Here is a 24,675-nt window from a genome sequence, read left to right on the forward strand (position 1 = left end):
GAGAACTTTGGCTGTGACATGCCTGCAGCCAAACCCACTCTCATCTGGAAAGAGCCAGTTCCCATGAAATGGAGCACTGAGAGCACCTGCACAAGAGGGGGGGATTGCTGTGGTGCTACGGATAGCAGGTCTCATAACAGGCTCCAATTGTTCACGCAGCTCTGTGATTGTGGCCCTGTCCAGACGATAGGTAAGTATGATGTGCCGGTCCTCCAGTGTAGCCAAGTCCACAAAGGGTCTATACACGGGTGTGTCTCCTCCTATTCCTCGGCAGTGGTTGGTACCTAAGGGACCCTAATGTAAGAAAGGAGTGACAACAGGAACCATGAACACACTACAGCAGTGTACACAAAGCATGCTTGTATGTTGGACACTGGAACTGTGTAGGTGAGTACATTCGACTACAATGACACACTTATCAATCTATACATGTGTACCAGCATTAGAAAATGGCACCCGCCTGTCCTGTATTCATGGACAGGTGGACTTTGTGCAATTCCTCATTGGTTAACAAAGCCCTCTATGGAGAATGGGAACCAATAATGGTCAACACTGGCGGTGATGGTGTGCACCGCCATGGACATGACCGTCATTTCCTTTCTACCGCTTAACTTGATTCCTGACTTTCCACAGGATGACATCTCCACTGCGTGTGCTGCTGTGACCTGTGTCTGGAACCTGCCATGGCTCGTGCAACAGGGGAAAGGGCACCAGCCTTCACGTCGGAGGAGATGGAGTGCCGTGTGGGCCTCCAGGCCTCCAGACCAACAGGTGAGTACACCATGGGTACGTTGCATGCGACATGGCTGCATGAAGATGTGTGTGTGTGCTGGCAGTGTGTCAAGTGGAGGGTATGGCTGGTGGCAGGGCTAATGCAGGGAGATGGGTCATGTGGGTACCTAATGAGGGTATCATGCTTTTTGTGAGCCATATGTGTGACAGGCTGGATTGTCAGGTTCATGGTGTCCCACCTTCTGTGTTTCCTATACAGGTCAGCACCCATCAGAAGAAGGGGTTGTTGTGTGCCATAGCCAAGGACGTGCGGACCCTAGGGGTCTATAACAGGTGGAGCACCCACTGAAGGAAACAGTGGGAGGACCTGAAATGCTGGGCCTGGAAGACCACAAAGGCTCAGCTGGGGATGGCCTCCCAATGAAGGAGCGGTGCCCCTTGGAACCTGACCCCCCCGATGGCCCGCATACTGGCAGTGGCCTACCCAGAGCTGGATGGGAGCTTGAGGGCATCACAGCAGTCACAAGGGGGTGAGTACAGTGTGTTTGTCTACCATCTTGGTTGTCTGGCATTGGATTTGGGTGCAGGATAATAGTCAGTGGATCCCACAATATGCCAGTTCAGACATTGCTGCGTGGTCCAGCTCAGGTTAACAGGGTGGAAAGCATGTACTAGATAGCTAGGTAGGTGGCTTCCCATCTCAGCCCAGACAGGGCTTAGCCAGTTGGTGTGTAGCTGGCAGTGTTTGGCTCCTACCTGCTGTGGTACGCCAGTATGGTCCATACGGCCCATTCTTAGTCTCAGTGTGTGACAGTGATGTGTCTGCCATTTGTGCGGTTGGTGCTGAGATTGACCCTGTGCTTCCTTTCTCTCTCACCTTCTCTCCTTTTGTTATCCTGTCCATGTGTGTATTAGCATCATCTGGCGAAGGAGCAGGGGCACCGGCGAGTGAGGGAGCTGCAGCCCACAGGACCCAGGAGGCAGAGTCCACTGGTGCCAAGGAGACCAGTAGACAGAGGGCAAGGGGAGCACCACAGCGGGGACAAGATGTAATACCACTGACTCTGATTCGTCCTCCGATGGGAGCTCCCTGGTGGTGGCGGACCCCTCTGGGACCACCCCAGCTACAGGTTCTACTGCCACCCCCGTTCTAGCACTGCCCTCCCAGTAGCCCCCCACCGAGTTGCCTGTGCCCGTTCACCTAGGAGGGTGGGCATCTCCTTTGCCCCAGGCACCTCAGGCCCTGTCCCAGTCAGCCCTGCTGCCCTCAGTGAGGAGGCTAATGTCCTTCTGAGATACATCTCTGTAGGGCAGTCAACCATAGTGAATGCCATCCAGGGCTGGCATCCCAGATGCAGCAATGCCTTCTGGAGGGCATCCACGGTGGGTTGGTGGCCCTACAGAGATCGTTTCAGGCTCTGGCCTCTTCACTGATGGCAGCCAGTGTCCCTGTTTCATCTGTACCCCCTCCAAGTATCACTACCCAGTCCCAGTCTCCTCACCCCCAACCCATCCCACGCACACATTCTGACAAGCATGCACCATAAACAAAACACAAGACTCACACAAACACAGGCAGCACACTTCAGTCCACAAGCACTCACACAGCCAGCAAACAGATGCACACACAAATTAATCCACTGCCTCCACTGTGTCCCCCTCCTCATCCTCTTCCCTCGCAGTCACAACCTCACTCACACATGCATGCACTGCATCAACTGTCCCAGAACCTACCACCTCCACAGCCCTGCCCACAGTCACCACAACAGCAGACCTGCACACATGTACCCCACACACCACATTGGTAGTCACCACCACCTCATCAAGCAGCACACCGACCTCACTTGCAGACACCACCACAACATCCATCCACACATCCTGTTTGTCATCCCCCCTGTCTGCCCTCCCTCCAGAGACACACATATGCTCGCACTCAGACCCCCAACAGCCATCCACCTCACACATGCATACAGTTCTTGCACCTGCACCCAAGTCCAGCACACCTCCTCCTACAACCACTCCCTCTACCTCCACTCCCATCCCTCCTCCCATATCCTGCCCCATTGTCCCTAATAAGCTTTTCCTTGCCCGCCTTCACCTCTTCCCTCCTCCCCCCCCGTCCTGCCCATAAGAGGAAGGTCCCACCTCCCCAGCCCAGTACCTCAAGCACCCAGTCTGACACAGCTCCACCCCCAAAGTCTCCAGCTGCCACTAAGGGGCACATGAGTACGATGCCGGCCCCCTGCACCAAGGACACGCCTCCCCCCCAAAAAGGAGGGCTAAAGTGCCTCCCCTTCCAAACTGACATGGCAAGACCATGTGGCCACCTACAAAACCTAGGGCCAAAAAGGCCCCACCCAAATCCCAGGACAAGGAGGCCTCAACAAAATCCAAGGCCAAGGAGGCCCCAACAAAATCCAAGGCCAAGGAAGGCCCACACAAATCCATGCCCAAGTAGACCCCACTCAAAACCATCTCCAAGGAGGTTCCACTCAAAACTGTGCCCAAGGAGCCCCATCCGGAACCAGAGGCCATTGAGCAGCATCCCGAATCAGAGGCCAAGGAGCAGCATCCAGAACCAGAGGCCAAGGAGCACCATGAATAACCAGTGGGCAGGCAGCCCCTTCCAGAACCAGTGGGCAGGCAGCCCCTCCAGAACCAGTGGGCGGGCAGCCCCCTCCAGAACCAGTGTGCAGGGAGCCCCCTCCAGAACCAGTGGGCAGGCAGCCCCCTCAAGAACCAGTAGGCAGGCAGCCCCCTCCAGAACCTGTGGGCAGGAAGTCCCCTCCAGAACCAGTGGGCAGACAGCCCCCTCCAGAACCAGTAGGCAGGCAGCCCCCTCCAGAACGAGTGGACAGGCAGCCACCTCCAGAACATGTGGGCAGGGAACCTCCTCCAAATGGCCAAATGGGTGCCCCCCAACCCCTCACCTCTTGAGGCGACTGCCCATTTCCAACATGATGCCCCAGAACAGTGGAGTCCCGTTGTTGTCAGGAGTCAGGGTGGGGCGTGGACTTCGCCTTGTGGGCATTTGTGACTTTGGACTGGCCTTTGGGCTTGCATGTATTTCTTTCTGCAGTTGTGTATGTTTTTGCATTTTACATATTGGTACAACAGGAATACAGTGGTTGGAACTGTGTATTGTCCTGGGTTTCTTTACTCCAGGGTTCTGTTATTGTTATTTTCCTGTGCATCTGGTTCTGGATGTGTGGTGTGTGTATAATGTGTTTTGTGAGTGTGTGTGGCACTCTTCTCACCCTTTCTCCCTCCCTTGTGTGCTAGGTGGTTGTATTCACAGTTGTCATCTTCGTCAGCATTGGTGCTCCAGGACGGCCATGGCGTGGTACACCATCAGGAAGACTTGCAGTTCTGGTTCCATGACTGCCGCTGATTGTGTTCCTGGAGGTGAGTGTCTCCTTCTATATGATGTGTTTCCATTAGGCTTTTGGTGCCAGTGCTACCGCCATAAAAATTGTGGCGGTGTGCTATATCATAACATGGTGGGCAGATATTTATCTTCCGCCTGCCTGTAGGTGGCTACCGCCGTGTTCGGTGTTCGTACCACGTTGGCATTTGTTGTGCCTGTCTATGGGAGGGCTCACCGCCATGGTTATTATTTGGCAGTCATTACCGCCAGCCTTTTCGTGGTGATACCACCATGTTAATCCTGCTGATCAGAAGACCGCCATGGTCATGACCATCTATATTTTTCATGGTCCAGAAACTTTTGAATAAATACCATGGGCCCGATTCACAAACGTAAACTGAGACCAAAGTCTAAGTTAGACCTAAAGTCTAACTTTATTCGTAGTAAAGTTAGAATTTTTGTCTAAGTTTAGACTTTTGGTTTAAGTTTAGACCAACAGTCTAACTTTACGACGTGAAAAGTTAGTTTGAGATTCGCACAATAACACCCCTCTGTTCACACAGAGGTTAGAATTAGGATTGATGAATATTGCACATAATTATAATATGGCACTTTTAACATATTGGCACCCTATTACAACATCAGGAGAATGCAATATGTTATTGAACAAATGTAGAAAGCAAGGCAAATGTTTAATGGTTTGTTCATCTGAACTTCATTTTAGGATCATTGAGCTGCATATAGAATAGGAAATGTAATTCCACGAGCAAAACATTCTCGAAGAAATGAATTAAAAAAAATGGAAGTCATGAACTTATCAGTTTCTATGTAAAATAAATGTTAAATAAAAACGTATAGGTAATGCAGATCAACTATAATGCTTAAAAAGACGAATCAAGAATCACACTGTCCTCTATGTTAATCTGATGCTCAAATAGTGACCCGTGCTTTGCTATTTTGTGAAGCACTGACTGACTGTCAAAAACTATTAATAGTATCAACTTTTATAGACTGAAACATCGAATAGTAAATGAACGTATCTCATATATAATGAAATATTTGGTTATATAGCCATGAACTAAGATTTGAAAGTGCGTTACTATATTTGAGGGAATAATCAAAATGGGTGCCTATCTGTAAACTGTATGTTTTCGCAAATCTTTATGCTCTTTTTATATATTTAGAACTACGTTTACTCATAGTTTCGCTAGAGTTTCCCACTTCGACAGGAGACACTGTGGCCCGTATTTATACTTTTTTTGCGCCGCATTTGCGTCGTTTTTTGACGCAAAAACGGCGCAAACTTGCAAAATGCCATTGTATTTTGTAGGTTTGCGCCGTTTTGCGTCAAAAAGCGGCGCAAATGCGGCGCTAAAAAAAGTATAAATACGGGCCACAATAATTGCCATTTAATCAAAATATGGTTATTACGTTTCTGGAAAGTTACCTAACATAAAACTACACCTAAAGTGCGCAAAAGTGCATTTTTAGGTAGAGAGTTAGAAACAGTCTAGTAACTTGAATTAACTATAGAAGTGGGAGGCCTATTTTCTGTTTTCATGCCCATTCTACATGATGGCTTTTTCCACTTTACACCAAAAGCGCGTTAGCGCTGTCAATGTTGTGGTTGTGGCTTGTAAACAACTATCACTAGGGCTTATTTGACCAAGAATTATCTGGTAACTCGTTTTCAAGGGGAAGGCGAAGGAAATGCCTTAAAGTATTAATTTAGCCAATTTAAGTCTTGAATCGTGTTACCTACCGGTATTATGAAATGTATTAATGAATTAGGACTGTCCTTAGTAAGTTTATATGTAAAATATAATTAAGTAACAAGTACGTGTAAATTAATAAATTCACGCATATATGTTTCCACATTCTGTACTTATTGTGGTACGAATAGTTGTTTGGAATAGCCAAGAGAATGTAATGATGATGATTATGATGATATTACGATGACATAGATGAACGAGTGTGCTTGAAGTCTAGAAAAAAATACAATTTTAATGCCTGCATAAATTAAGTTATAAAATGTGTCTCTTCTTTCTGTTACCTGTGTCCATTCATTAGTCTGTGCATCATACGACTCCACAGTGTTCAAGTATGAATTTCCGTCATATCCTCCGACAGCATACAGTTTGTCACCCAGTGGACAAACCCCAACGGCGTCTCTGGGCACACTCAGGGGAGCCACGGTAGTCCAGTTGTCCGTTTTAGGATCGTATCTAGAAAACATGAGTAATTATGAGAATAACTTAATGATTGACACGTGCAAAAATGAATTTGGTAATGTGACTACTTTAACTAATTATGAGTGATGTGGTCCAGATTTACTTAGATTTTACATCAGGGTTGTGTCACTTATTTGGTAAAGCCCAATGCAAACTCCATATTGGGATTTACAAAACCATACAAATCGCAATTTGTATGGCTTTACACAAAAAGGTAAAGCAGCGCAGAAAACATTGCTGCCTTGCGTTACCGTACATCACATAGGTGTTATATGGATGGTAAATAGGAATTCCCATGCATCCGCCCATGTATTTTGATGTAAACCCATATTTACAAAGACTTGTAAACATAGGTTTGCGCCAAAATGATGTGTTTGCTTGAGGCTGGAGTTACAGAGACAAAAATCCTTATTTCTCTGCATTCTGCAGTACAGAATGAAAGACGAAATAGCCTCAAAGGATAATTTTGTACAGGAATATATCCCTTCCTGCACAAAAGCTCTCCTTACCACAAGCTATGCACTCTTTCGCCATGACACAAGGGTACCTACATTGGCTCTGTATAGCCACAAGTGCACCTCCCCTAGTAGAGAGCAGAACTGCGCCATTTCTTTGAACATATGATCAACAAAGCGCAGCAACGTCACTTGCTGTGCTGCCTTCCAAAAATAAGCAAGTGCCTCATGTTTTACCCAGCGGTATAGTAAATCAGATTGGACTTCAATGTTGGATTTTCATGCATAGCCAGTTTACCACAGGTATTGTCTAAAAAGGTGTATAATACAAACAGGTATATCTCATGAAAACAATAATGACAACTAGTGGCCTCTTCTATTTAGTCAGAAAAACACCGATATTTATGGTATAATGTGCTATGAAAGTGGTCTTTTTTCCTTTATATTTAATTAAGCTAAAACGGAAAAAAGTGAACTGCTTCATTCTTCCACCAGATGGCAGTGAAAGAATACTGCAAAAATAATCAAAAGTATTTTTCTCCACCGACTCCAGCAATACCAGAAAACCTTATGTGCTGCTAATCGTCAGGGTTTTTCGCCACAAACAACGAATAGTAAAATCTTGCAATGTATGCATTACAGGAAAAGACATTGCATAAAAAATATACTAGTCATTCCCCTTTTATATTCATTTTTTCCTCATTTAATGAAAAAATACATCCGTTTCAGACAGATGTGTGGCCGTAAACTTAACTACAAAGCTAGAAATAAATCATACAGAGAACTAATCAAACTGAAATAGCCAATTGTGTCTTCTCTACTACCACAGCAACGACTGTTTTTTTGCAATTCACAAATATATATTCAACAGAACAGCAGCATCAACGTGCATGAAGACTGGTTTATTGAAGCTGTGTTGTGGAATAAAATAGTAATTTACCTTTCTTAAACTTCTGCTCGAGAAATTTGTAATAGTTTAAGTACAGTCTTTTCAAGCCAAGGCAATCTTTATTCAGAAAAATGAAACTTTGTGAACCGAATTCATGAGTAAGCATGTTTAATCCTACAAGTTCATGAATCAGGCACATCTATGTCTGGAGTAAGACGCATCTTCTAAGACAGCTGCTAACAGAAGTGCTTTCTGGCTCAGTCCTCCATAGTCAGATGTAATCTGGAAAAGCTTTCTGAACTTGCCACTGACTTTCATTGCTTCAGAGTGTCTCAATCCAATGTAAACAGTTTGATTTAGGGCTGATTTACACCAGTTATAATATAACTTGCGCTTCCATAAGGTATATTCTGCATATAAAAGAGTAAGAAGTGACATGGATCTGCGAAGCTAAAGGACGCGTATTTCATTCAGGCATTCACATGTTTTCTACTATGTTACACCTCAATGTGTTACAGGGATGTGTTTAGAGAGGTGAGGGTGAACTGAATGCGGATGACAAATTTGAACACTTGTGGCCTCATTTACAAGGCCCGTAGTGCAGGGCGACTCAGCAAGTGCCATGTAGTGCCACCCTGTGTCACCGGGAAAGGGGAAAAATGTGCCACATCTACAAGATAGAGCACATTTCTGTCCTGTCCCCCTTTGGTGGCACACAAATTGTTGCCATGGGCCAAAACAGGCACCATGGTGCAAGGGTGCCTGTACTGTGGGATGATTGATTTTTGAGCAGGAAGGGACACCTTCCTGCACAAAAACAATCACAAAAGGTGTTTTCCTCCTTCTATGTGTGCTGCCTAATGCAGCACACATGGAAAGAGGAAAAAATGGGCAGAAATAAAGATATTTCTCCCCGTTGCCTCACTCTTATGCCACCTGAGGTGTCCCTTCCTGCACAAAAACAATCACAAAAGGTGTTTTCCTCCTTCTATGTGTGCTGCCTAATGCAGCATACATGGAAAGAGGAAAAAATGGGGAGAAATAAAGATATTTCTCCCCGTTGCCTCACTCTTATGCCACCTGAGGTGGCATAGGAATCTGATGCATTCTCAGACTTGTTAATCTGGGAATGCGTCAGATTCCTTCGTGTTCCATGGGTGTTGGGTGGGGAAAAAATGATGCTCCGGTGGCACAGTGTGCTGCTAGGACCTCTTAAATAAGGCCCTCAGTCTTATAAAAGTAAGTACAGACAGTTTTGTAAAATATATCACAACTTAACTAAAATGTATGCTTTAGGGACCCAAAGGTTTTCTACCAAGGTACACATCTACTTGTTGCCTGGGCTGTGTGTGGTGAGCGGCTGGGCAAATCCCATGCATATGGTGAGCAAGAATGATATAGAAAATTGTCAAAATAAAAATGACTCTCAACAACACATTTTCTGCTTAACCGACACTCATATATATATGGAAGTTCATTAATGTGAATGTTCTACTTATAATGCAATTGTTTTATAACTCAAAACCCAGAAATTTCACAAATTGTTGACATAATTTATATAATGATCTGTCCTAGTAAATACCCTTTCAAGTGTAATTTGTGGCTATTCTGAAACATTCATGAATGTATATGCTGGTCCTGCCCCAGCATAGCAAGTTTTTGGCACAAAGAGCATGCTTCATTGACCACAGTCACAGAACTCACCATGTTAAATTCACGGAAGGCTACCTTTTTAGATATCTACCACAGACAAAAAAAATCACAGGGTACGGGTGTGTTTCACAAACCTCGCCCTCCTTTTGGCCAAGCAACTACTAATTATGCACTGGCGGGCCCAGCACCTCCGGCCCTCTTCCAGTGGTGTAAGGATTTCTTACATAGGGAGAGGCAGAAAGTACTGCACTGCATTGGGAGGAGGCCTGTTGAATATGCCCTATAGCCACTGCCTGGAATATAATGATTATATAATACAATGAACAGGCTGAAGAGAATCTCACACCCTCCTCGTATCAAATTTAAAGGCTGCAGGTCCCTGGCTACCCTCCTACTCCACCACAATATGTCAGAGTTCACACCTGTTCTGTGAACCCGCAAATTATTTTTCTCAGTTTTACACCATTATCGCTCATGACCCCCCATGTTTCTTTTTCCAAGTTCTACTACTCACCCATATAAATCATTGTCATTTCAGAGCACATAGGGAGACAATTTTATACAGCAGCAGGTAGCTGAAGGATCCTGACATTTTACATCACTAGAAGACATTGCAATTCACTCCTAGCTTATGGTTTCAATGCAATTCACTATTAGCCTATTGTTTGTACAGGTAATTAACTTTGGTTTCTCATCATGCTACAACTGCTAATTTCTATAATTGAAAAAACCAAATAAAAATTGTTTAGTTATTAATGCATATCCTATGCTTATCTGCACACATCTAAAATGCCCAGGTATAGTTGCATCCGATGACATGAGGATCAATTACCCTGGTTTCCACATGGAGGTGAAGGAAGAAAGGTCTGGTTAAAGAAAATGCATGTGTTTTTTAAAGTGAGAGAGGAAAGTATTCATCAACTTTAAATAAATTTGCCTCTATCTTCCTTATCATAAACAGTTATATTTTTTCATAGTATGCAACATATGTAAAGGTAAGGCTGGGAAAATATTTGTAATTTGGATTTTCTTTTCTTTTTAGAAAATCCTATACAAATATTCATTCTTATTGAACTGATGCTGCTGTTTGTGACTCTCTCACTGGGGCTCTGCTAACCAGGCCCAAATGCATGTAATTGAGCCCCTAAAACATGCTGAAAGAGGCTGCTCCGAGTTGGCACATTTAACTTACTTATAAGTTGCTAGTATATGGTACAAAGAGTACCCAAAGCCTGTATGCTAGATGTCACTAGAAGACTGCAGAACACAAGGTGCTACCCACCACACTGGCAGTGCGAACATGACTTCCGACCTACCATTGCAGCCTGTCTGCTGTTTTAAAACTGCAAATTCGACCTGTCAAAATGACCTCTTATGACAGTCCTAAACCCTCATTTTAAATATTAATAAGTCCCCCCTTAAGTAGGCCTTAATGCCGATATGGCAGGGTGAATTGTATTTAAAAGCAGGGCATGTAAATATTTAATGTTAAAAATGTCCATACAGTGGAAAGATCCCAAAAGCGAATTTTATTGTATCAGGGTTCGCTGTTCTGTAGAAAGTATTAGGATACAATATTAAATGTAGTAGTTGTACCTCCTCCTAAGAAACAGCTACAGAATACATTTTACATGTGTTGACATATTTATTACAAGCCCAATTCACTGGTAAAGTTGGATTTATAATAAATACATTGCAAAAGACACTTTAGAACGCTACGTTTCCCCTGCCTAAATGCTCTAAAAACCCATTTGACTGGCCTTCAAAAGGAAATGCTGCAAAAATGGGTAGGGTTACTCCTAGGGACTTTTGGAAACTTTTCCAAATTGGTTGGGGAAGGCACAGGTATCACCCCTACCCACAAGGTAGTGTCAGGCATAAATGTAGCAGCCCCATGCACCCTCTTCAGAAAACAAATGGACCTGTGGAAGACAGAAGAAGAGTTGCACCTGCTGTTGAGACCTGTGAGAAGACTTGAAAGGCTTGACCTGTTCCTTTTTGTACCCAGGACATAAGAAGTGATCACCAAGGTCAGTTGCCTGACCTCCCGTTAAGCTACACCAGTACAACAATCCACAAGAAACCCTTTCCTTGAAAAGTCCAGCTGACCAGTTCCAACAGGTGACTTCTGCTGACATGAGTGTTGACCCCTAAGTCCTGTTCATGAGGTCCTGGGGTCATTGGACATGTCAAACTGTACTCTTGTTAACATGCTAAAAACCTGGGACATAGAATGTTTTTAGCTCAAAGTTCACTGGAGGATTGGGACAACCTTGCCAAGTACATTCAAAAAAGGTCCATTGATGCTGGGCCCAAAAATTCAAGTTGCTCCAGTTTTGGAGTTTTTACACTGCTGCAAGCCCATTTCAGCGGGAGGGAGAAGGTATTTGACCTCAGGAATCCCTGTTCAGCTAAAGCTTGCACCCTCGCCCCTCTGGAGGAATACCATTTTCATCAAAGTGATTAAGTCCAAATGCACAAATATTTACCGGGCGAAAGCGTCAAAAGTGTTCATATATCGAAGGATCTTCAATGGGTGTGAATCCTTAATTTCTCTACTTGGAGATTTCCCACCAAAAGTCAACAGCTTCTGGGATCTTATCCTATGGCTATCTGGCCTTCTGGGCCCACAGCCTGAATCCCTGCCCCGCTAAGGATTTTTGACTTCCATATCAGAAAGTATGACCAGAAGGTAAAGCTTACACTGACAAAACCCTGGTTTGTGTATCCAACCCATGCTCCAAAGTGGTTGGCCTTAAATCGTGCTTATGTCCCAGTCAAGCACGCCCACATAACTGTGGCTGATTCTTAGCACTTTTATTTATTTATAATTTTGGGGGTGTAGCTCTTTATTGTTTTGGTACTTCTAAATGCTTTACATATTGAGCCTGCCTGCCTGCTTTGTGCAGTAGTTACCAAGAGCTGAGCCTAAGTTTAAATTCCTGAAATATTATTGGACATAACAGAAGTTGTGACATTAATTACCTTTGGTGGAATATCATCCTCCCCAACTAATAATATACTTCCTCCCATACCTCCAAAAAAAACATGTGTAGTTATGGTCAACGTAGGGGAAAAGCTAGCTTCATATTATCATATGCTTTTCAGAACTGCAGGCTGATCACTGTGTTCACTAAAAAATAAGGTGATAGGTTTCTTCTATAACATCAAGTGCACATCTATGTTTTGTGCACAGTATGAACCTTTAGGGTTAGAACATTTGTAAAAAAAAAGTATATAAAGCATATCTTTATTTTACATACACTTAGTGAATCATTTGTTACAATAATATGTCCCCTTCACAAAAATAGGTATATATTATGAAATGCCTATACCAATGTTACTAAAATGTTCCTTATTTACTTTGCTTTTCAAGCTACCTAGCGTAAATTCAGTATTTTGGAGTTATCAAACGTAAATCACTGTATTTACAACAACAAAAAAAGCTGACAAGTTTATTTTCTAATACCGAGTGCACGTACATAGTATGAACCTTTAGGAATAGGACATTTATAAAAAAAAATAAAGCATACATTTATTTGTAGGTACACTTAGTAAATCAGGTGCTAATTATACATGTATACATTACACCACGTTCGAGACATCCCCATACTTGACATCTGGAAGAAACCTTTCTAAATCAGGCCATTAGTGATGCTTTTGGTGTTACAGGGGAGTATAGAAAGCAGAAGGCCTAGTTTTTGCTTTTGTATCTATTGGTTTGACCCTGAGATTTACACATACCTTACAGCATGCAAGTACACTTGTACAAAGTGTCATCATCTCTCTACACGGAATTAATTTTGCATGATGTTGTAGTACATTTTTCTCATAAATAAATGCATGTAATCTCAAGATCTTGTTTTCGGTTGCTTGTTATAAATATTTTCTGTTTTAGTATTCAGGCTTCCAGCAATACCCATTGCATGCAAGCTACATTCCATCTATGAGCCTCCGAAAACGAAATATGTTTTTCTTTTTGTCTGCGCCGTAATGGGGCAGTGGTTATACCCTGCAGTGGTATTTTACTGGTAAGCTTTCATGTATAACAAATATGCAAAACTGTTTTCTCTAATAATGTAACAACAGTGAGCAATTATATTTACACAATATGAATGTTGCCTTGGCTCTTATCGAGCAGTCTTTTAATTGTAGCAATAAAGGGCCTGATTCACAAAGGTGATGTTACACTTTTGGGGAAGTTTATGATTGTTTGATCTTCATATGGGTCTTTTAATAATAGTATATTACGACTGTGGAGTCATCACACATAGAAAGATAAGACAGTCCAACCTGTATTGCATGAAATGGGCAAAAAAATGTTGGGCTCAATTGTTTAAAAACTGGAGACTCTTATCAATTATGCCATGTTGGAGTGTTTACTTCCTTTCCCTTCCCAAACAGACTTAACCCGCTACTGTATCAAGAAAAAACCCAAAGTGCATGGCATTCACAATAAACAGACAACTAAGACTGTTTTCTTAGCCTTAATTTTGCATTTATGAGAACATTTACTTGCTACCTACATTTAAGAAGGGAGACATTGCACATTTCTATCAATTAACTTCATAAATCATTTCTTCTGCCAATTAAAAAATATGCTCACAAACCTTTTTCTTTCTCCTTCCTCCTGAAAAATTAGATGATTTGTGCAACACAGCTATTGCAGCAGTTACATCTCGAAATTTCACTTACAAGTAAATTGTGCAGATAAGTGGAGAACATGCACTTAAAATTGTTGAATGAATTAAAAATGTACACTTAAGAGGATTTGTGCAAATTTGTGTGCTATATTCCTAACCACTTTTGTAGGACATCGTATTATTAGTAAAGGGGGGGGGGGACTATCCAACGTGAGTAATAAATGAAATGCTTGTCATGGTGAACCTTCAAAGTAATTAAATTAACCTAAGTTCAACTCCCTGGTAGCCATAGCACAGACCAAACAGGCTTAACTTAGGACAATGTGTTAAGTACTTATGTAGTATCAAACCAGTAATGAAGTCAAAACATAACAAATAAAAATCCCAAATTGAAAAAGAATTGATAACATTTTAATAAATAAAATGGCACAAACATTACAAAAATCCACTAATGGAACTGGGGATATGAATTTTCAAAGTTTTAAATAAAAATAGTGTAAAAATGTGTTAGGTGTCTACTGTAGTCAACCAGTTGTGATAGACCAGGACCTGGGCATGATTTGAAGCCGATCGTGATGGAGCATGGGTTAGACACTGAAACTAGGTTTGACTCAGTTGGAGGTTTTACCTTGGGACTAAGGGCCTCATAATGAGTTTGGCAGTCCCACTGTGGGACCGCCAAACACGCGGGGAGGATGTCACTGCCATGGCAATGACTCCCCCCCAGCATATTATAATGTTCCTGCTGGTCTGACTTGTGGGAACATTGCTGTACATGGTTTCAGTTGGGCTGACCGGTCCGAACAGTGCTACGATATTGGTCTTGGCTCCCTTAAGGGAGCTGAGGTCAATATCTTAGTGTAGCAAGGTGAAGGTATTATATGGTATCACTAAGTAGTCTTGCCATGGAATAACAGCACAATGCCTAGTAGTGGACCTCAGATTTGCTCTCAGCAACCCCTAGCTCAGTCCTGGTAATGTGGCAAAGAGCAGTCAGGCTACTTAGAGGAACAGGTGTAAAGCATTACTAACATGGACGATAAGTAAGTAACGCGACTCAATAAAAATCCGACACCAATTTAGAAATATAGATTACATTTTAATCTTAGTTTAGATACCAAAATGAAATTTGTAGATTTTGTAGAACTGGAGTTGTGAATTTGTAAGTCTTTAGAAAATACAGTACTTTAGATTTAAAGGCTTCCATTGAAGTCAATGTGGAAAATAGCAGTGTGTACACAGCACTTGTAGGGTGAGTTCTGACAAACCCACGGAAACTTTAGGTTCTGCGGGGACCTAGAGTAAGATTCAAGAGTCAGACTTTTGTAACCTTGCCCAGGGAGTCTGGTTGCAGAGGTGACTTGTCTGTCCTTCGTGCTGAGCGGTCTGCAGTGGTTGATGCATTTTGCACTGTGTTGCAAAACTGGACTTGGGGGTGGACTCACACTCTACCCTTCAGTTATAGCAGTCTTTGGGGGGGGCAGGACCAGGAATCAACAGTTTGATCTTCAACACCTCATCTGTTGGCTCTGGGTGAAGAAGTGGCTCCTTACTGTCAATCATGGGGCTAATTGGGCCAAAGATGTTTTGCTGCTCCAGTCAAAGTAACATCCTTCAGGCTAAAAACCCACAGGAGAGGGGTCACTGGCGATATCAGTCTCTATGCTGAGGGGTGCCCCATTTGTTTCTGGGCAGGTGACAGGCAAGCCTTGGTAGCTGCAAGGGTGGTCCATGGGCTTTCTAGAGGGTGGAGGTCACTTGGCGGGGATCAAAGGCTTGAAACTCGGTACTGGCCTTATTCCCACTCTTTGAATGCTGGGCACCGAGTTTCCTTACGCTCAAACACGCATAACCTGTTGGTTCGCATATCTTCAATTTTAGCCCACCTTTACTCCTGCAAGTTACAGGGGACTGGTACCACCAGTCAGGGAAGTCTTCCTTGGATTCTCGGTGTCCACTGGGGTCCCTCTTGCTGGGACCAATGAGTCATCACCTTGGGCACATGTTGCACACTCGGTTCCACTACTTGCCTCCTTAGGTCACTCCATGACCTCTTCTTTGTGCTGAGGCTGGAGTCCAGGTCCTATTGTTGGTGTAGACATCTCTTTGTGCTTCTTTCTTCTTTTCCAGGTACAATCTGAGCTCTGGTAAAAGGGGAGCCCCTTAAATCCTGGTTTAGGGGACATTTAAGGGGGTGAGGGACAGTAGACAATGGGCTAATAGTCCTGTGGATAATCCACCCCTGAACTTATAACTTCCTGTGGGAGTGTGTCACTTTTCTACCCAGAACCCACTATTGTTAGAGTTTGCCAAGATGGTAGAACCCTCAAGGTGTGGCTAGTCTTTTGGAGGGCACGCCCCTCCTGCATAGCTAATTTCCCTCCTGCCTCACCAAGCAGATTTTAAAGGGCTTTGTCCTCCAATGGAGGAACAGTTACTTACACATCAAAGGAGGTGAAAGCCTTTGAGGCTCATCCCCCTGATGCTTTTCTCACTAGCCAGTCTGGGAGGGAGGAGGTGTGACCTCCTTCTTGCTCAGGCCCTTTGTCTTTCATCCTGCCAAGGTGATAGTACCACAAGCAGGAGGTCAGACTCTTGTCTATGATGGCAGAGGCTCGGGAGGGCCCGCCAAAACAGTACAAACAGTGCAGGACTCAATAACTTTGTGGGCACCTACTAAGGGTGCCACCTGGGCATCTACTTTTTAATCCAAAACATGGGCATTATGTTCAGGGTGAAAAAGCGCAGTGTTTGATACCAAACATGATGGAATTTGGCCTGGCCGTAGCAGAACTGGACATCTGAGCAGTGGTCAGATGCCGTCCCATGTTATCCAATTGACTGCCGGTTACTCAGGCCAGCATTACATTTGAAATGCCAGCACAGGAGCATGTATGCTCCTGCATATATGTTCTCACTCATGGGACAGTGTACCCTGCCCCTGGGCTAGTGGGGGCCTGCCTTACGGGTGACTGACCTGACCATGGGAAATGACAGGAACTCTGCGTGCACCTGGTGTGGGCAGAGACTCACTAGAGCAACAGGCTGCTTGTGCTGGCTGACATGGCAGCTCTGCAGTGTCTCTTTTACTTGGGGTGCTCAGGGTGGCATATTTGGTGATGCAGTCCTGGTGACCACCTTCTACACCTTTGCATTGGGTACCCTGAGAACCATGTACTAGGAACGTACAGGGGTAGTAAGGTTCTTGCCAATTGGCCTATGAAGTTTGACATACAATTTAAGTGAAAGAGGATTGGTAGTGGCACATGGTTAGCATGCCTCAGAACACTGACAGGTCAAAACAACAGCATCTGACAGCCAAACGTGGATGGTGACTATCCAAAAGGGGGTACTTCACAACACATAGCACTTCAGCACCATTGGAATGCCCACTGTTGGCAAAGCAGACAGTGCACATTCTGATGGTGCTGGGCAGGAGGCCCCTGTGCTGCCCAAGCACTGCACACTGCTGATTGTGGGGCATGGATCAGCCCAGAGGAGGACAGGGAGGTGGAAGGCAGGGGTCTGGGAAGGGTAGCAGGACGTCCGGGAGGAACAGGGACTGCACCAGGAGATGGGAACAGGGAAAACTCATGCAGTAATCTTTTTTCAGGGGCAGTGGGTAGGTCATGGGTTAGGTGTTTGGGAGTTGAGGGAGAGGGGATGGTTGACAGGTTTGTACGTGGATGTGATATGGGTGCTGGTGCGTGGGTGTATGATATGTGTGTGCTGAGTGTGTGTTGGGTGGATGAGCGTGGCCATAAAGGTGTACTGGGAGGAGGGGTGGAGGAGACACAGGGAGATGGCAGGGGGATGTGTGAGTGAATGTTGGGGTGGTGTGTGCAGGTAGGGTGGATGTGCTGCATGTGGTTGTGTTGACTGTTGTGGTGGGTGTGGATGTGGTGTATGGGGTGCATAAATGGGGTTCTGCTGTTGTTGTGATGGTAGCAGTGATGGCACATGTGTCTGGACCTGGGACTGATGATGTGGTGTCTGCATGTGTGGGTGGTGAAGTGACTGTGAGAGGGAGGAGGTGGGGGATTCAGTGTAGTGAGTTGATGTGTGTGCTTCTGAATGTTGGGTTTGTGCATGGCAGTGGTGGCATTTGTGGTGCATTTGATGGTTCTTGCACTCTGGGTATCCCAATCCGGATTCCGGGCCAACCACAGCATGGAAACCGCCCTTATCGCAGTCACAGACGACATCCGAACTCTACTGGACAACGGAGAAACAGCTGCCCTCATCATCCTCCACCTCTCGGCTGCCTTCGACACCGTCTGCCACCGCACCCTAATATCCCGCCTCCGCTCCACCGGTATCCAAGGACAGGCCCTGGATTGGATCGCCTCTTTTCTCTCTGACCGCTCCCAAACAGTCTACCTCCCGCCGTTCCGCTCGGTTCTCACCGAGATCATCTGCGGCATCCCACAGGGCTCCTTGCTCAGCCCGACTCTCTTCAATGTCTACATGAGCCCTCTCGCCGACATTGCACGCAAACACAACATCAACATCATCTCCTACGCCGATGACACCCAGCTGATACTTTCCCTCACCAAAGACCCAGCCACCGCCAAAACCAGCCTGCAGGATGGAATGAAAGACGTTGCAGAATGGATGAAAATCAGCCACCTGAAGCTGAACTCAGACAAAACGGAAGTCCTCATCCTCGGAAACACCCCGTCCACCTGGGATGACTCCTGGTGGCCCACGGCTTTGGGCAACTCACCGACCCCCTCAGACCACGCACGCAACCTCAGATTCATCCTGGACCCCCTTCTCACCATGACCAAACAAGTCAACGCCGTGTCCTCCTCTTGCTTCCTCACTCTCCGCATGCTCCGAAAGATCTTCCCCTGGATCCCCACTGACACCAGAAAAACTGTGACCCACGCCCTCGTCATGTGCCGTCTAGACTACGGAAACACCCTATACGCAGGAATCACCGCAAAACTTCAGAAACGTCTTCAGCGAATACAAAATGCCTCTGCACGCCTCATCCTCGACGTACCCCGCCACAGCCCCATCTCCGCCCACCTGAGACACCGGCACTGGCTCCAAATCAACAAATGGATCACCTTCAGGCTCCTCACCCACGCACACAAAGCCCTCCACAACAAGGGCCCCGAATACCTCAACCGTCGTCTCACCTTCTACACCCCCACCCGTCTTCTTCGTTCCACCAGCCTCGCACTCACCGCCGTCCCTCGCATCCGCCGTACTACTGCGGGTGGGAGATCCTTCTAATACCTGGCAGCCAAGACGTGGAACTCCCTCCACGCCCACCTCAGGACCACCCAAGACCACGTCACCTTCCGGAGGCAGCTCAAGACCTGGCTCTTCGAGCAGCAGTGATCCCCACCCTTAGCACCTTGAGACCCTCACGGGTGAGTAGCGCGCTTTATACATTTGATTGATTGATTGATTGATTGGAGGGGATGCATGCTGAAATGAAAGTGTGCTTTGGATGAGAAATGGGAGAGGGATGTTGGAATGGGAACAGGCAGTTGGAGGGGGATGGAAGAAGAAGGAACACTGGCTGCCATCAATGAGGAGGCCAGAGCCTAAAATGATCTCTGAAGGGCAGACAGGGCACCGTGAATGCCTTCCAGGAATGCATTTGACTGTTGCATCTGGAAACCAGTTCCTGGATGGCATTCACAATGGTTGTCTGCCCAACGGAGATGGACCTCAGGAGGTCAACAGCCTCCTCATTGAGGGTAGCATGGCTGACTGGGACAGGGGCAGAGATGCCTGCAGCGAAGGAGATGCCCACCCTCCTCTGTGACCAGGCACGGGCACCGAGGTCAGGAGCTACAGGGAGGGTGGTGCTGTTAACGGGGATGGCGGACAAGGATGGTACAGGCATAGGGCTTGAAGGTTCCGCCACCACCAGGGAGTCATCATCAGAGGAAAAAACAGAAGATGGTGTAGATGTTCCTGTCTCCCTCGTGGTGTTCCACTGGCCCTCTGACCCACTGGTTCCCTTGTCTCCACAGGTATCAGCCTCCTGGGTCCCGTGGGATGCAGCTTTCCCACTCGTCAGTGCCCCTTCTCCTTTGCCAGAGGATGCTGTTGCGCACAAAGAAAGAGTAGGAGAGGGAGGAAGGGTGGGGCAGAGAGAGACACGGTGGGAGAAAGAGAAACAGGGAGCATGCCAGCACAACTGCCACATACAAGTCACTACAATATACTCTAGTGCCATGTCATTACATGCCATGCCTTCACACACACATGCCACTGTAATGACAGTCCATGCATACCACCTCAGTCATGCACATGACCCACCCCATTGACTCATGGCTTTATACGATCACTAGACTCAAACGTAATACTCTACAGGCATTTGGAGGCATACTTGCACAGCCACATAACCCAAGCACTTATAGCTATTATAGCTATATGATGTGAAACCTCAGACTTCGCAGACTACACATACACCAGATGACAGCAGACAGCAGATAGGGATATTGCCCCAGCAACACTGCTTCGATAGTTGGGAGTACAATGTGTGTGAACTCCAGAAGCAGGAACCCTTCCCACATCAAAAACCCTCCTCATCTATTACACAGTTGCCCTGTCATCGATGCCACTTAACAGTAAAGTCAACCTCAACTCACATCCTGCAGGACATATGAACACATGTATGTAGCCCATCCGGCCTCTATGTATCCCAAGCCTTGTCAGACAGTAGCTACCTAGCACACATCTCACAGCCTTCACACACTGCACAGGCTGCACCTATCACACACCACAAAACCTAAGTATGAATATAAACCCACCCCATTGTGGCTGCTGTGCAGCCCTCAAGCGCCCATCCAACTCAAGGTACGCCACCGCCAAAATGCTGGACATAAGGGAGGGTCAGGATCCGAAAGGCACCCCTCCCTCATTGGGAGGACGACCCCAGCTGGGCCTCACTGGTCTTCCTCGCCCAGCGTCTCAGATCATCCCCCCACTTCCTGCAGTGGGTGCTCCGCTGGGCATGGACCCCTGCGGTCCACCTTTGCTTGCCGATTGCACGTCAGATGCCCTTCTTCTGATGGGCACTCACCTGCATGGATAACACAGAGAAAACGAGACAGTCACGTAGCGTTGCATCTTAGGGACTGCATTGGACAAAACACATCCCCTGAACATACGCACATTTCAACCTTCTAGCTGTTCTCACAGCCCTCAGCTAGGTCCTTCAACAAGTCACTCATTCTCGTCCCAAGGTCCCCATCCACATTTGTGCCACTCACAGACAGTACAATCAAACTGCACTAACTGCTGCCCTGGTGCCTCATAGAACTGGGCAAACAGGGGTAGGACACCCTCCACAAGCTTCTCAAGCTCTTCCTGTGAGAAGGCTGGGGCCCTATCCCCTGCAGCACGTGGCATCTTGGCTACCAGTGGCAGAACACAGCAGCACATGCAGTGGAGGTCTTCTCAGCATGAGTGCCAAGAGTCAAGTGAACATGAGCACATGAAATGGCGGTCACGGCCGCCATGGACATCACTGTCATTGCTGGCGGTGATCGACATAGGCTCATGTTTCCCATAGGCAACCATGTTAACCATTGAGGAGGTGCGACCGCCTACCGCCATGACATTTTACACCGGCAGGATTCATCCATTTACATCTGTCCTGTGCATGCAGGACTGCCATTTTACTTCTACAATGTGTACAGAGGGGGTTTATGAGGTGGTTCGTGGATGTTTAATAGTGACCTGTGCACAGCTCTATTGCATCCACACAGTCCTTTATGCACATAATGATTGCCACTCCCTCCTATTCCCAAGTACGGTGGAAGAATGATGGTGAGGAATGCTCCTGTCTACAGGCCCCTGGTCGATCTTGCCACCCTTGAAGAGAGGCACGTCATCCAGTGCTATCAATTGAACCGTCAGACCATCATGGTGCTTGTGAGGCTGTTGGAGCTGGATCTGCGGCCTGGTATTTGTCATCCCAATGCCATCACACCCACAGTACAGGTGTTGGCAGTCCTCCACTTCCTTACCTTAAGGTCCTTTCAAATAACAGTGGGCTGGGCTGCCAGAATGTCCCAGCCCATGTTCAGTAACGTCTTGAAGTATGTACTATGTGCCCTACTGAAACATACTGGCAGCTATATCAGGTTCCCCCAACACAATGATCTGCCCACTGTGAAAGCAGCCTTCTATGCTGTAGCACATGTGCCACATGTGATTGGGGCTATTGATGGGACCCACATTGCCCTGGTGCCACCCCGGAAGAGTGAACAGGTGTTTAGGAATCATAAAAATGTCTACTCAACCAATGTTCAGGTGGTATGTCTCACAGACCTCTACATCACTCAGGGTCCCTGGGTCAGTGCATGAGGCCTACATAATATGGAACAGCAGCATCCCACACCTGAAGGCACCACTGCAAAGGGATTGTGCCTGGCTCATCGGTATTTATTGTGTCATATGTGTGCCTGTGTCTTCTGCACGCTCTACACCACCTTCCAGATTTACCTACAGTTTTCGATATGCCTATTACCTCTGTGTACACAGGTGACTCTGGTTAAATCAACCTGCCACGGCTACTGACACCTCTCAGGCATCCGACTACAGCAGCAGAAAACCATTTCAATGAGGCCCATGGTAGGACCCGACAGGTAATCGAACGCACCTTTGGAGTGCTGAAAGCCAGATTTAGGTGCCTGCACCTTACTGGAGGGGCCTTATTGTACAGACCAGCAAAAGTGTGCCAGATCATTGTAGTGTGCTGCACGTTACACAATCTGGCTCTGAGACGTCACATCCCTTTGCTGGATGCTGAGGAGGGTGCATCAGTGCCAGTGGCTGATGAAGAGGACATGGGGGGTGATGAGAAGGTGTATGGAGAGGATGCAGCTGATTCCAGAGCAGAGCTGATACAAAAAAACTTCCACTGACATTTAGGTATGTGTCAAAGCCATGCTATGTAACCAGTAGTAATGTCTGCTGTGTGCAGGGCTGCTACCAGGGTTGTTTGTTCAATGTAGGTATAGGTTGAACCCATTACTTTAGATGTAGCACTGTTAACTGTATTACAGAACTTGTAAATGATTGCTCCCCCTTCTGGCACTGTCACATAAATTGGAAGGTCAATGGTCTTCCTGTTACAAATGTGATGGCTGTATATTTTGTACTCATGGTAGATAAAGACGTAGACAGAAACTGTGCTCAAAGGTGTTTATTTTTATAATACAAGTGCAAGGGCTGATGAGTAGGGTCATGGTGAGTGGGATCATCAGAGTACCTAGCCCATCTGTGGGGAGTCGTTGTCCAGTATGATGGCCATGTGAAAAAGGTGTTATGACAGTGGACAGTCAACAGGGTGCTGTTGTGAAACACAAGGGGGTATGTTCTGAAGTGGCTCACTTCCTGGCGGTGGTCTTGGTCTTGGCATCAGTGGAGGCTGGATGTCTGGTTGGACGTCCTCGCTTGAATGGGGGCTCCTCACCTACAGGGGATGGGGTGCTGGTGTCCTGCGTGTCCTGTGGCAGGGCCTGCATTCCACTGGTAGTGGCTGACGTATAGGGCTCAGATGTTATCTGGCTAATAGTAGGGGTCTGCTGATGGGAGGTGGACTGACACAGGATCGAGGTACGTTCCATCAACACCCTTACTATGGAGGCCATGGTGGCATTGTGGGTCTGACACTGCTGCATGGCCTCCTGATGGTTCTCCCTCTATAGCCTTTGGGTCTCTTGCAGGGGTAGTGAGGATCTGGGACATGGTGTCCTGGGTTTAGTGGTATGCACCTGGGACTTAGATGAGGGCCTCCTGGCCAGTCTAATGTTATTGCTGCCCCCTCCCTTGGACCACAGATCCCCTCCCACTAGCCCTGGCCCTCTGTGCCTGTGCCCCTGGCACAGTGTACACACTTCCAGTAGCACTATGGCCTTCATTGCCTGGGGCGGGTGCCCTTTACTGAGGCCCCTGTACTATGGAGCACACCTCTAATTGAGTGGTTTCTGAGGCACAGGTATGGGGAGGAGAGGATAGCTGAGGTGCTGTAGTCTGGGGTGTCTAGGTTGGTGCTGCTGGAGGTGTACTGGCCTGTCGCCCCAGATGGCCCAGGCAATTTGTCGTCGTACAGACATCCACTGGGCCTTTCATCCTGGGGAGGGCTGTCTAACCCTGGTATCCTCTGCTGGATGGCAGTAGCAGGGTTAGCTGTGGAAGGAAAGGGTGAGAGTTAGTACATGGAAATGTCGTTGTAGTGTCATGGTGTGCCGCTTGCAGTGGGTGGAATCGTTACACAGGGATGGCAATGACATTTGTAGCCATGCTGACACTGCATTGTGAATGGCCTTTGGGCCATTCTTGTCATATCAATTGTAGTTGTGGGTTTGCTGTTTGACATTGCTGTATTTGGCACAGGTAGTGAGGCGGTGTTGGCTAGCAGTTTGGGTGCGTTGTAGGATGAATGTCCATGCAGGTGCACCATTGTAAGGTGTGAGTGTGACTCAGATCTGGCATGCCTAGTGATGGATTGTGGGAGTGGCAGTTGAGGTGATGGTGAAGGTTTAGAACACATTGTGCAGGGTGGTGTGTGGATGGTGGAAAAAGGGGTGATGTGGCATGCAGAGTAGGAAGGTGGGGTGAGGGTGGAGGGTGCAATCTTGTGGGATGTAAAATGATGGTGGTGGTAGGTGCTTCGGAGGCATGCAGGACTGGAATGGTTAATGCTCAGTAGGGGTGTAGGTTCCTT

At 46.5% G+C, this 24,675-nt stretch overlaps 1 protein-coding gene across 1 annotated transcript in view; it reads right to left on the reverse strand.

Moving 5' to 3' along the window:
* The window catches only part of KLHL4 (kelch like family member 4), a 924,273-nt gene that overhangs the window by 28,079 nt on the left and 871,519 nt on the right, over nt 1-24,675 (reverse strand). Inside the window, exon 10 of the mRNA XM_069213186.1 lies at nt 6,153-6,324. Within this exon, the coding sequence (XP_069069287.1) occupies nt 6,153-6,324 (172 nt within the window). The remainder of the gene's footprint in view (nt 1-6,152; nt 6,325-24,675) is intronic.

This window comes from Pleurodeles waltl, chromosome 2_1, assembly GCF_031143425.1.
Source record: "Pleurodeles waltl isolate 20211129_DDA chromosome 2_1, aPleWal1.hap1.20221129, whole genome shotgun sequence".
NCBI classification, from domain to species: domain Eukaryota; kingdom Metazoa; phylum Chordata; class Amphibia; order Caudata; family Salamandridae; genus Pleurodeles; species Pleurodeles waltl.